The sequence below is a fragment of the Nematolebias whitei genome, chromosome 16 (assembly GCF_014905685.2).
Source record: "Nematolebias whitei isolate Nwh7 chromosome 16, NemWhi1, whole genome shotgun sequence".
In the NCBI taxonomy this organism is placed as follows: domain Eukaryota; kingdom Metazoa; phylum Chordata; class Actinopteri; order Cyprinodontiformes; family Rivulidae; genus Nematolebias; species Nematolebias whitei.
In genome coordinates, this window is record NC_056513.1 from 14337086 (window position 1) to 14351302 (window position 14217).

At 38.7% G+C, this 14217-nt stretch overlaps 2 protein-coding genes across 2 annotated transcripts in view; both read right to left on the reverse strand.

The window, feature by feature from the left end:
* The window catches only part of LOC119422351 (choline transporter-like protein 2), a 27547-nt gene extending 18363 nt beyond the window's left edge, over nucleotides 1-9184 (reverse strand). Inside the window, exon 1 of the mRNA XM_037689708.1 lies at nucleotides 8991-9184. Coding sequence (XP_037545636.1) covers nucleotides 8991-9027 — 37 coding nt within the window. The 5' untranslated portion in view covers nucleotides 9028-9184. The remainder of the gene's footprint in view (nucleotides 1-8990) is intronic.
* A 3144-nt stretch (nucleotides 9185-12328) lies between these two features.
* On the reverse strand, nucleotides 12329-13464 carry syce2 (synaptonemal complex central element protein 2). Its single transcript, XM_037690524.1, has 4 exons — nucleotides 13400-13464; nucleotides 12869-12948; nucleotides 12640-12766; nucleotides 12329-12529 (listed from the first exon to the last, which is right to left on the reverse strand). Exons 2-4 carry the CDS (start codon nucleotides 12895-12897, stop codon nucleotides 12329-12331), a joined length of 357 nt encoding a protein of 118 aa, XP_037546452.1. The 5' UTR covers nucleotides 12898-12948; nucleotides 13400-13464.
* Between the last annotated feature and the right edge of the window lie 753 nt (nucleotides 13465-14217).

Here is a 14217-nt window from a genome sequence, read left to right on the forward strand (position 1 = left end):
GCTTCTTCCATTTTGGGTCACGGGGGTCGCTGGTGCCCATGTCCAGCAATCACTGTGTGAGGGGCGGGGTACACCCTGGACGGGTCTCCAGTCCATCACAGGGCCACATAGAGACAAACGAGACAAACAACCATTCACTCTCTCACTCACACCTAGGGACAATTTAGAGTTACCAATCAGCCTAACATGCATGTTTTTGGTGTGTGGAAGGAAACCAGAGTACCCGGAGAAAACCCACGCATGCACTGAGAGAACATGCAAACTCCACCCAGAAAGGCCCCTGGACCGGGGTTTGAACCAGGGACCTGCTCGCTGAGAGGACGGAAGGACGGACGGACTGATGGGATTGATAGATGGATGGGATTGATGTATGTATATACAGTATGTATGTATCAAGTCAAGTTCAAGACATGAGGTCGAATAAAATTATGTACCAGGGTCCCAATTACACCCCAAAATAGCAAAAATATAAAGTATAAAAAGAAACGGTATATAAGGATCTAAGATACAGACTATGGATGGATGGATGGATGGATGGATGGATGGATGCCTACAACCTTTACAATCACTAAATAAAAAATGTCCAGAGCTGTAAAATATGCTACATCTATGATATTCAACTGTTGGTCCGTGGGCCACCCAGTCAGTCTCGGTCAACAACTAGTTCTTGTGAATACTGTGTACAGTATATAAATAATGTGCTGCATTATATAAATCTGTACTAAATTACTGACATTTCTTGGTATCGTTACATCCATTTATTCATTTTCTTTATCTGTTTCATCTTTCTGGGCCGCACTAGTGTCCATGTCCAGCAGTCACTGTGCGAGAGGCGGGGGGACACCCTGGACAGGTCTCTAGTCCATCACAGGGCCGTTATTTTTACATTTCAGAGCAAATGAAAAGTCAGTACAGTATTCCTGTGCTTTATAGTGTACAACACCTTTATTAATATTTAAACAATGAACCATTCAGGCCCATGGGAGTCCTTTTTATTTGTGTATAAATTAATTAAGTATCCCACTTTAAAATTAAGTATTTAAAAACTAAGAACATTTGTTTAATATTAAACTGGAATTTAATTTTTTTTTTTCTGTTTCAGCACATACATTCTAAAAACACATGCACTTCTTCAGAAAGTGAGTTTTACACAATGAGTGTTTTTATTTCTTTAACTCTATGGTAAAGATACAATAAAGCACAGAAAGGGCCCGTGGTGTGGCAAAATACGTCTAAGTATAAAGTGTGCATAACTGTACATTTATTAACTTTAAACAATTGCAAATAACATAGAAAATACTTCAGCTTCAAAAACTCACACCATAAATGGGAGAAATGAAGGTCATTCAAGCAAAACTTGAACAATTTCCTCCTGATTAATCTAAACAGAAGAAGCATGTCCTTGTTCTCTTCTGTCTCTTTGTGCCAAGAAGCTCCTCTGTTTTCACGTTTTTCTTACTAATTAAATAATCTGAGGCAACTGGAGGGTTGCCATGCACCCAATAATCCCACTCCACTCCTGTCCAACATGTTTAATGGGTTTAAGGCTGATTTATACTTTCCGTTACGCAGAACTCTGCTCTCACCGACACAGTTGCGAGACAATAATCATGTCCTTTAGATCTTGCAGGCATCAAGAGAACTTGTTCTTTGCATAAGCTCCTGGCTGAAGTTTTTTCTCACAGGGGTACAACTCAAGTTTGGTTCGGTTGGTCAGAACTTGGTGGGCGTGTTTATACAGAAAAGTGGGTGAACTCCACTGCTCTTTAGTAATAAAACAAAATGGGAAAATCTCAATGGATAAAAAGTCAAGAAGTTACAACTGTGCACTCATTTTTAACCATTTTGATCCAAGGGCAGCTGGAAGGTTATAGTACTTTAGTGTTGTACCTCTGACAGGACAAAACCTGAGTGTATTTTGGTGATACCTTGATTTTTCTGTGTTTTCTCAGCACCGGTCAGTTAAGCTAAACTATTTTTATCATACAGGCATAAAGCTAAAACAAAGGGTTAAACTAAAACCATCTTAGGGTGAGAAAAATTAATTAATAGCTGTTCAAAAGATCAAAGTTCATGCTCAATAATCCAGGTTAAAAATCCTACAAAGTTAAGTCAGGTCATCTGGACGGTTTCTTTCTTTTTCTTTTCTTTTTTTTTTTGTTGAGACGTTTCATCCTTCATCCAAAGGACTTTATCAGTCCGAGAGGGCGGGCCCCAGAAACCATCTTATCACCAGCAAACTAATTGGCCCACTATGTGAGTGTGCTGCGTGTGGGACTGAGTTTGTTGTGGCTCCTTGGACTGATGAAGTCTTTTGGATGAAGGACAAAACGTCTCAACAACAACAACAAAAAAGAAACCGTCTAGCTGACCTGACTTAACTTTGTTGAAGTTATAGATGATTTGGTTGAACCTTTTTAATGACGTTATGTTACGCGACGCGAGATCTATTCTCTCTTGAAGTATATGTTAAGGATGACTCTCAGCTACTACCACGTCAAACTTTAGCATAATATCTGTAGATTTGTCATTTTTGCATTGGTTAAAGTCAATTTGCTGTGGTGGCCATCTTGAAATGGCTCGACTGTGAAAGTTAATCATCTGTAAATGTACATGCAATGATTCCTCTCCGAGTTTGATTAAAACATGTCCAATGTGTTGTCAGATATTTTACTTACAGACAAATAAGTAGGACTTGGAGTATGTGCTGTGAATGACTCTCAGCTACCACCACGTTAAATTTAAGCCAAAAGTCTGTAAAATTGACTGTTATAGTAATTTTTGTGTTTTCTAAGACCAGTTGGTGGCCATCTGGAATCAGACTGGCTCAAAAAGTGAATCAGTTGTAGTCGTACATCCAGATATTTTGCTAACAGACAGACAAATGAACGCACAGTGCGCATACATCTTCAGGTGATAATTTTTTAATTTGTTACAGAAAGAATCGTGACTGTTAGAGCTTGAATGTTGTGAAGAAACAGCCAACATCGTCTCAAATATATTTGTGTAATGGGAACTACATTTCAAGATGGTTTTATGCAATGATTTAACTTTTAAATGTTATTTTTCGTTTTTCTTTTTTTTCTCTTCCTTCTTTTGGTTGCTCCCTTCATCAGGGGTTGCCACAGTGAATGAACTCTCACAAAGACTTGGCAATTGTTTTTTTTTATGCCGGATGCCCTTCCTGACACAACCACAGACCACCTTCTGTGTGGAGCAGAGAGCTGCCATCTACGGTGCCCGGGGGAGCAAATGGTGGGAGTTAAGGGCCTTGCTCAAGGGCCCAGAGTGGGGCAAACGAAGGTGGAGGCAGGCAATATTGATAGTTTTAAAATGAAATATTTTAAAGTAAGCAGGTTGTATAACTCAGGGGTTCCCAACCCTGATCCTTGAGGAACACCATCCTGCATGTTTTAGCTGTTGCTCTGCTCCGACACACCTGATTTTAATAAATGGGTGATTTACAGGCTTCTGCAGAACACTAGGAAGTAATTAAATCACTGAATCAGGTGTGTTGGAGCAGGGAAACAACTAAAACACGCAGGATGGCGTTCCTCAAGGAACAGGGTTGGGAACCACTGGATAACTGATTCAGTTTTAACTGCTGGTGGGATCTATTTTAGCTGAGAAAACACAAATACAAAACAATAAAATAAAAAAAATCAAAAACGGCTGAGACATGGCTGAGATAATGAATGTTTTAGCTGCAGCAGGAAACACTAAGCGTTTGTTGAAGCTTCTCCTTTTCTTCTCTGCAAACATTTCCTCTGTAATGTACTGAAGAGGATAAACCCTGAAAGCTACGTTTTGTTCCCATCGGCCTGTCATTTGGAGGACGGTCTGTGAAACTGGAAGACCGCTCTTTAAGCAGAGGAACAGGCGCCCCGTTGTCTCCAGAGCAAGAAAATAGATTTCTGCTCTAAATGCTGTTTATTCAGTTGTTGTGTATAAATATCAAATCAAATAAATGGATTTTATTTCTTTTTGTCTACCTATCTGTGTAAGTGTATTGCAAATTTTGTCATTTTTAATTTAGGTAACCTGGTTTGATTATCGCTCGTTGCTGAGGGAAAAAGGCGATAATGCTTTTGTCCGTGTCTGTGAGTTGGATTGTCTGGAGCGTCAATAAAATATCTCACGAACTAAAGGACAAAGTTTAATCTAACTTGCAACATAATCCCTGGGTGTTCATTTACAATTTATTACTTTCCTGAGTCAGCCTGATTCAAGATGATCGCCACAGCCGATAGATCTTCACAAGCACTAAAAAGATTTTTACATTTTGACCAAAATGGCTACAACTTATCCTTAACATGAGATCTTTGATCGTCATGGCGACATGCACTCCTTCAAAGAATGCTCAATCTTTAATATATTATTACTCATCTTTCAGTGTCTAAATGAAATAAACCCTTACTCTAAATGAGCCAACATGTAGCTGTAGCTAGTATTTATAAGAGTACTAAAACATTTTAGGTGTGTGTGTGTGTGTGTTACTAGTGTGATGATGTCATGGCTGAAGTGATTCACTAATGGGCTCTGAGGGGTTATCAAATGAAGCCTTTCCTGCCTAACCTAATGGCTTCATGGCTACTGTGGTTGCACACGTGTGTGTGTGTGTGTGTGTGCGCGCGTGCGGACTCTACATCTAAAGACTCCCTTCTTTATCAAAAGATAAAAGGAAAGATTATTTTATCAACCAAAAAGACAGAGGAAGCTCAGGGAAGCTGCTGTTCTACTAAATTAGTTGTAAACGCACTACATAGGATCAAAAAACCCTGATTCAGTCACTTTTGAGGCCACTGGCCTACATAATAAAAATAAAGGCCCAGAACTCCTTGAAGGAACACATATCACCTGCCACGTTTCATGCCAGACTGTTTTATGTTCAGAAATGATGGAGTTGGTTTAAAACTTTTAAATAACATTATGCGTGATCTCAAGTGATATCGCAAAGTCTTATAGTGCATGCAGTGAATGACTCTAAGCTACTACCACACCAAATCTTAGCTTAGTATGTGTACAAGTGACTAAGGCCTTGATTACACGTGAACAATTTCTGGAAACGTTGGCGTTTTACCAATATTCATCGTGTAAGTTACACGTTTTCACAGTAATGCTGTGCTTGTTGAATCGGTTCTAGTTTCCATGCTAGGCCGCTAGTTGGCGGTGTGGTTTTTATATTAAAAAGTGATGCACGTGCATGCACACGCTTGAGTTTTGAGAATGAAAATGGCTACATCCATAATGGTGAATAGGCGAACGCTTGTTTGGACTGAGGATTAGGTTGGATCGCTCCTACACGGTGAAATAGGGTGAGCAGCACAAACAGCACTCTGCTACTGTTGTTCATCTACGGGCGCAGAAAAACTCCTGACTTCAGCTGTCCGTAGCGAACGTGTGAGACTTTACAACAACGCCAGGTATTTCCCAAGATCCTCCACTCTGATATGAATTCAAAACGATTCAGTTTCAGAAAAACAGCTGCTGCTGTCGTGTACAAACAACCAAAACGCAACAGAAATGTAACAATAACAAATTTTGCTGGGCGATTAATTGTCCCAGAAATTATTGCGATAAACGATAATATTGTTTGAAATTTGACAATAATTAGAAATTACTGTCAAATTTAAGAAGAAATGTTAGTTATGTTTCATGTGTAGTACCTTTTTGACCACTGAATGGCAGTATGAGACTTTTTAAATCAAAGGATGGATAGTGAGGGAGCGAGCAGTGTGCCCATTTAAGAAAAATGGGAGGGACGCCCCTTGACGTGACATGGGCTGTCTCTCCTTCCTTTTATTGTTCTCAAAGTGGCGTACACTCGGTGTGATTTCTTTAGCATAACATTTTTCACACAGTTTAAAAAAAATCAGTAAACAAGTTCTCAGCTTCTTTTTGTAGAGAAAAGCTACTTTTTTCACAAAGGCACGGGTTTCAACATTGAATTTTAGAACTTCGACAAGACGGAGGTATTTTCCACAAGGTCGGCCTGTTAGCTTAGCTTAACTTAACTGCTTTTAACGATCCAAAAACATGATTTGTGGACGATTAAAACTGATTTTAAAGAGAAAAGAGAAAGGGAAGAGTCAGTGAAGAGCACCGGAGTAGAGCCTTTTGTCATCCAGTGTCTTCAGTAGAAAGAGGGACACGAAGAAACGATAAAGCCGATAAATGAAAATGAGGTCAATAATTTTCATCATGCGATTAATTGATGTATCGTTTATCGCGACAGGCTTAAACAAGAAATGCTACGTTTACGCTTCAAAACTGGCGTCCCGTTAACAGGTTAAAGTCTTGGTTATAACCATTTTGTGTTTTCTTATGTCAGATGGCTGTGGTGGCCATCTGGAATTAGGTAGACTCCAAAAGGTAATCAGTTGTACATCCAACGATTACATTCTGAAAGTTTCAATTGATCCATGGCTTATTGTGCTAACGGTACTGACAGGTTACACAAACACAAGAAGGCAAAATCACTATCACTCAGCGTCGAGGGCGGTGCTGTAATGAGAAAACAGTAAACGCCTCATTCTGTGCTCCTCGTGACCACAGCTCAGATCGAGCAGAAATACTTCGTCTAATCTTCTCACCAAACAGTCACAGAACATTCAGCCATGTTTTTGTGTGTATGCTTGTAGCGCATGCGGCAATAAATGTGTGTTTGTTGGCTTAATATTGACTGGGAGCCTCATGACTGGTGTCTGCTGTGTGGGTTGAGCAGACAAGGCTGAACACGGTCCAGGCGGCGCACGCTGCAGCCTGCCTTCATGCTCAAACTGCAGCTCAGATAGACGGATATGTAGCAACTGTGGACTTGTCGCAGGCAAAGCTCTGCTGATGACTACTGAGGGATAACAATGAACTGCACCACACAAGTCTTTGAAAAGTGGGCTGAGGTTTTGCCCTTTTGGCCCTTGTAGGGGGGAGGTGGCAAGAAAAAGGTGTTTATGTGGCAACAGTAAAGCTACAAAAAATGTGTCACATTGAACATCTGGGGAATGAAACGGGATCAGAGAAGGATCCAATCATTCATTCTGGGGAAATCGCATAAGAGCGCAGTGGTTCATGACATATTTTTGCTAACAGACGTACATGCAAGAGTCAAGTTTCTGAATGTGAACTCAACATTTCTCTTTGTGTTATGGAATTTAGCAGTGAGGCAACATGCGTGCTTGATGAAATACCAGCCGAAGGGTCGTGTTTTGCTCCCTTCGATGATCGTCTTCTCGTGCAACAACGCTGACTTAGTGCCACGCAGCAAGACTCAGGCTGGTTATTAAAACTTCATGGCTCCAGAGCCACCATGAGCTCAGACACAGGAGGACCAGGCCTGAGCTGATTCAGCAATGAGTCACAGCTTAGTCTGAAATTATTAATAACACTCCATGTGTAAACAGATAAACAGAACTGAAGACGCCGCAGTGTAACCACTGAGGGCTGAACGACGGCGCTGAAATTAGCTGAGGAAGCTAAAAAGTGAGCTGTTGAAGCTTAAAATAAGCAGAACGCTGGCTAAAAGCTAAAAGAAACTAAATGCCAGTTAAAAACCAAAAATGGCAAAGTCATAGCTATGACTAGCAAAACTCTAGCCAGAAGTAACAAACTACTAGCTCAAAGCTAAAGTAGCAAAATGCTATCAACAAGAAAAAAGTTGGAAATGGCTAGCTGAAAGCTACAAGTATCAAAGGAATAGCTAGAAGCAGATATTAGTAAGGAGGTAAAAGCTAAAAAACAAAAAAAAGGTTAGCTGAAAACTAAAAATAGCAAAAGACTAGGTAAAAATAGCAGAATGATAACTTAAAAGGAAGAGTGGCTAAGCGCTAACTAACAGTAAAAAAGCAAAGGGTTAGAAAAAACGAAATGTAGAAAAGACTAAATAAAAGCCAAGTATACCATAAGGCTAGCTAATAGCTAAATTGTAGGCTATTAGCTAAAAGTTGCAAAATGTTAGTTAAAAGTTAAATGTGGAAAAACAGCTAGCTAGCTAAAATTAGATTAAATTAAAGCTAAACATAGCAAAATGCTAAGTAGCATAGCAGAACACAGAAAACCAAAATGGGCAAAAGGCTAACTTAATGTTAAAAGTGCAGGAGGCTAATTGAAAGCTATAAATAGCTGAAAAGTAGCTAAAAGTACAAAAGGCAAGCTAAAAATAGCTAAAAGCAAAACAGTAGCCAAAGGCTTGCTAAATGTCACAAGAAGCAGAAAGGTAGCTAAAGAGAGAGCCTGTTTGCTGAAGCTTTCACATCTTCATGTATTTCTATGGGTAAAACATTTGTAAATAAAGCTAGATATTTTTGAAAAGTACTAAACTTACAAAAACCAAAAGTCACAGCACCCATCTCCTAAATGAGCTGAACATTTTGAGGTCTGAACGGCTGAGAAGGCACAAAACGTACAGAAAAAATGTGAAAACAATGTTGTGATTCACTGATAATTTCACCAAAGAGACCAACATCTGTTTGGTCCATGTGTTTGTGTTGCTGTGAGAAGCTGAGAGGACCAGATGCTGATCCACACACACCAAATGGTTTCCATTTCCAAACCCAGGGGAGAAACCAATGAGCCAAATAAACACTTGTTTGTTTGTTTGTTTCCTGCACAGAAAACAAAACGTTCAAGGGTTGGCACCCTGGCAGACATCTCCAAAAAGCTCTCATTATCAGCTTTTAAAAATCCCATTAAACCAGATTTAGCTTACTGATTTAAATTGTAATGGAGGATATATTAAATTTTTTTAAAAAAACAACAACATGTGTTCACAATTATTTCTGTGTTTTGTAAAATAAAAAGGATAAATTAAAACCAAAAATTGCGGACAAGGAGGAGCTCTCTAGTCCCGATCTGCATGAGACCCATGAGGTCCACACCCATCCATCCATTGCAGTCATTGTTTCCATTTCTTCTCCTGTTCAGGGCGGAAGCTTAAAAAAAAACACATAAACACAGATAAAAAAAATAAAAAAAAGAGTTGGAGCTTTTCTTACCGTGTTTAGGGTCCGGGTTTTTCTCCTCCAGCTCCATTCTCGCGTTCCTGCTCGGCTCCTCGCGGCTGATCAAACCGTAGACAGCTCAGTTATCATGGAAATGTCGAGGCGGAGAGCCCCTATCAACACCAAAACCGAGAGCCCAACAGACCAAGTAGATATCTCTGCTGCTACAGAAGCGCCGAAGAAGAAGACCTCCCAGACCAAACGGAGCGTTCCAGGCTAACGGGGAGTGGCTACAGCCAATCAGAGAGCGAGTTCTACAAACTGACAGCCTAGTTAACCAATCAGAGAGCTCAACGCGAAACGAGCCCTCCCAACTGCGATGGAATCTAAAGGGTGGGAAGACGTGTTTTTTAAGTGATTGTTATAAAAACTCTGTTTTTATTGACTAATTTAATAACAAGCCCACCGCAATAAAAAGCCTCTAGACCAGTTAATTATAAATATTAAAAGCTAGAGTCGGTTGAGTGAATGCTTATTGCAGGCCACCATTAAGGTTTGTTTGTGCTAAAGTTGAACTGTATTTGTAAAACTGACCGAGTTATAGCCTTTCTTTGTGTTTATTAAGTTCAGTTTACTGTGGTGGCCATATTGGATTGGATCAACTCCAAACATTAATCAGTTTTAGATGTGTGCACCCAGTATTTATTTTCTTAAGAGTTGCATTAAAATCTATCCAGTGGGTCATCAAATATTTTCTTAACACTAAACAAACGTGCACACAGGCAAAAACAGTACCCTTTTCCCTTTGGTGTCTGGCATTAATAAACCCTCAGATTAGTTTCTGTATTTAAAATTAAGTCATTTTAAAAATTTGACCTAATAAAGTTTAAATGGTCTTGTGTTTAAATCTTCCTGTATGATCAGCTGATTCCAGAGCAAAAATGTGAACTTTTACAACTTTAACATTTAATTTTAGAGTAAATTTGTCAAAACAAATTAAAGTTTAATGTCTTCATGGCTGTAAAGTTCCTTACAATGAGTCAGAGAAGGGTAAACCTGTACTCTCAGCAGACCTAAAGACGTGTTTTCATGTTTCCTGTTGATATTTTTGTGGCTCCATGCAGCCCCGAAGAAGCTACAGGGCATAAAATAAAGATCTTGAAAAGATAAATACAAGTCACCCATCCTTAGATTACACTACAGTACTCGGTTAACTGGAACTGCTGACCACAAATGTGTCGAGTGCAGGTTTTCTGGGAAAGCGATGAATAATTAAAATGTATGAAATTTAATCAGGTTTATAAAACCTCTGAGACACAATCCCATCCGTCCATTATCTTTAACTGTTTCTCCTTTCTGGTTCATAGAGAGCTGGTGCCTACATCCAGCAGCTGCTGTGTGAGGGGCGGGGGCCCTGGACAGGTCGCAAGTCCATCACAGGGACACATGGAGACAAACGAGACAACCATTCACACCTGGGGACAAGTTAGAGTTACCACTAACATGGATGTTTTTGGTTTGTGAGGAAACCAGAGCCCCAGGAGAAAGCCCATGTGTGCATGGGGAGAATGTGTAAACTCCACAAAGAAAAGCTGGGAAGCAAACCTGCGACCTTCTCCCTGAGTAGCGACAGCTCTAACCACTGCTCCAGCGTGCCACCTGCATTTTGTTTCACAAAATGTAACCAAAGAAATCACATTTCCTGTGAAAATGCTGTGTTAACGCTAAGTGCTGAATGAGTTTGCTGAAGAAGCTGAAATTGAATTGTTAAAGCTAGAAAACTAGCTAAAATAACAAAACAGTTAAAAGCTAGAAGTAGCAAAAGGCGACCTCAAAAGGTAGATGTAGCAAAATGCTAACTAAAAGCAGTAAAATGATAGCTAAAATCTAATCTTAACAAGAGTTGGCTAGAAGCTAAAAAGAGCTATTCAGACTAAATATAATTGGAGCAAAAGGCTAGTTAAAAGCTTAAAGTAGCTAAGTGCTTGCAAAAAAGCAGTAATTGTTAACTAAAAGCTAAAGTAGCTAAAGGCTAAAAAAAAAAAGGTTAAAAGCATTAAAACACTAGCAAAAAGCTAAAATTAGAAAAATTGTCTACAAAGTAAAAGAGCAAAGCCAAAAGTAGCAAAAGGGCTGGTATACTTAAAAGGTCAAATTAGCAAAGGGCTAGCTGAAAGTTTAATTGGCTTGCTAAAAGCTAAAGTAGCAAAAGGTAGCTAAAACTAAAAGTAGCCATAAAGTAGGTCAAAGTTGAAAAGGGTTAGCTACAAGCTAAAGACGGCAAAATGGTAGCTAAAAGTAGAACTGCGGTTGAAAACTAAAAGTAACATCTGAAAATAAAGATAAAACCAGTTTGCTGAAGCGGATAAAAAAATGTTTTTAAGGAAATACATCAATCTCAATGTATTTTCTGGGAGAAAAAAAATGTAAATGAGTCCCCGGCTCAATGGGATTAACCTGTATAAATAATAATAAAAAAGTTTAATAATTTGAAAAGTACAGAAGTTACAGAAACCAAAAGAATGTCTCCTGAATGAGCCGAATGTTTTCATTAATGAATGATGGAAATAGCTCAACTTATGCAGAAGCGATTGGACTGCAAAAAAGTTCAGAAAATTTTAAATAAAACAGTAAAACAAAAATAAGAGTCTTCATACAAACAGTTTCATAAAATAGAATAACTGCTGCATCTCAGGCCTGTAACATTTTAGAAACTGGGATTATTAAGTTTTTTTTCCTACGTTTGCACTGTGAATATTCTTGACGCTGATCGAGCAGTTCAGGAACCTGCAGTTACGTCTATTCACCACCAGAGGGCAGTCCTGCACAGACCAACAAGATGGCTTCTACAGCAATCGGTTAGCGCGTTCGGCTGTTAACCGAAAGGTTGGTGGTTCGAGCCCACCCAGGGACAAAAAAGTTTTTAATTTTTACTCAAATGTCCAGCATCTAAAGACAATCTGATGTCTTCTGTTGACAAACTTTAGTTATTAAGATTTACAAATAAACTGACTTTGAACTAAGTTACTTCTTTTTTATATTTTAAGTGAACGTTATGCGCGTTATGAATCTACTGTAAATACAATAATAATACAAATTCATGTAAACAGATGAGTAGAAAATCTGTACTTTGTACTTGTTTATTTTAAGTGTTTTTAACAAATGATAAAACAAAGTAGAAAACATGAACTTGTTTTTTTTCACAGCACCACCTGTACCTGAAACTGCAAGCAGAATCAATCGTTTAACATTACATATAAAGATAATAAACAACACAAATAACAATAACTACACATAAATTTGGACCTAAAATCAATCATTTTATTTCTAACGTAATGCAAAATAGCAAGATAACTTATTCAGAACAAGTTTGCAAGCTGATAACCAGTTTGTCACTGGTTTGAGCTCTGATTTAGGCCCAGATCCTCTCTGAGACATGCCAGGGCCTGACTGGCCTCCAGAAGTTCATGGTTCAGCTTGGTGCAGCTGTCCAGCACCTCCGACAGCTCCTGAAGCTTCACCTGCATGTCATCACTGTTCCCCTCATAGACTGTGTACATGTGGCCCTTCATCTGCTGGCACATCTCGGTCACCTGGTGGGGCAGAAATAATCAGACCGTCAACCAGATCCGAACATCTGAACAAGCAGGACACAAAGTAATTCAACATTTATTTGGGGCGCATATGTAAAATACACTTTTACCTTCTCTATTAACTTCTCTTGAAAGCTATCCATCATGCTTTGGTCACTCGCACGTCTGTGGTTAATTTTTTCCACCATTTCCTGAGCTCTCCTGCTGATGTCATCTATGCTTGGGCTACAGTGAACGCTGAGTTGCAGCCATTAGGAGAGGCAAACGTTAGCAGGTTGAACTCACTGCAGAACAACAGCTGTTTGTCTATGAATAGGCCATTTACTGGATTTTCAGTACCTGCTCTGCTGTTCTTGAATCTCAGCCATGCTCACACTTGAGGATTTCTCTCTCGATGAATCACGATCTGTGTGTTCCGACTGTAAAATGTGGCCACGAAACAAAAAAAGAGCCAGAATCACTTCCATCATCTGACAGAAATAGTAACCGCGACATAAACAGCAAACGCATTAACGCTCTGCCTTTGGGTTTTTTTGCATGCCAGCGACAAATCAGTGCATAATTGTATTGATATTGTTAGATATTTTACTTTTACCTATAAAATCTTGTGTGGGTTAAATAACCGTGTGAGCATTTTTAAGTAATGCTAATGATTATAAAACCTAATGATTTAGGTGACATATCACAATAATGCCCAGAATAACCATTTAAATCAAGCTACAATACATTTAGGCCACCTCTTCTTCTCAGAATATTTAACATGGATTACAAAATTGTATTTTTGTCAAAAACTCCTTTTTCACAAGCTATTATCTTGTCCACACAGTATTAGAATTATTTACTTATTAATTTATTAATGATATTTACTACCGGAGAGTCTTCATGTCCTTTCTTGGGAGTGGACTGGTTGGTGGACGGTACGTCTTCAAAGAAAAAGTCCATTTTGGTTTGTCTGACTCTGCAGGATGTTCAGCAAAAACAATTGAAAATAAAACAATAAAGCCCTGAGATGAGTTTAGTTGTGAATTGGAGCTAAATGCTGTAAACAAGCTAAACTAAAATGAACTGAATTTGATTTTGTAGCCATCCATAAGCATTCAACCGAATAATTTAATTTATTTATTACAAAACTAATGGCATCATTTACCCTGAAATTCAGAATTCACATTTGAAAATTGAAATTAGCATTTCAAACTTTTAAAATGTTAAAGAAAATTAACTGAATAATACACTGATTAATATATGGTACAAAAATAGCATATATAATTCTACAATTAATTACTTTTCTGTTGATTTGTCCCCAAATATAGCGTATGAATAATTGTACTATTAGCTAAGCTAACATCTTTTATTGTCCAAATATAATTTCATTTATGTCAATAAAAACCTCAAAACACAAAGTATACCTTGGACTTGGCATGTACACCACCTAATCTGACAAAAAAAACAATAACTAAATTAATACCTAAATTAAACATTTTCTGTCCAACCTTTTGGATGAATCATGCGGGATAAACGTTGCCTTTGTTTGCATGCTAACGTCTTGCTAGCTCAGGCTAAACGCTAACGTCTTGCTAGCTCAGGCTAAATGCTAACGTCTTGCTAGCTCAGGCTAAATGTTAACGTCTTGCTAGGCTAAACGCTAACGTCTTGCTAGCTCAGGCTAAATGCTAACGTCTTGCTAGCTC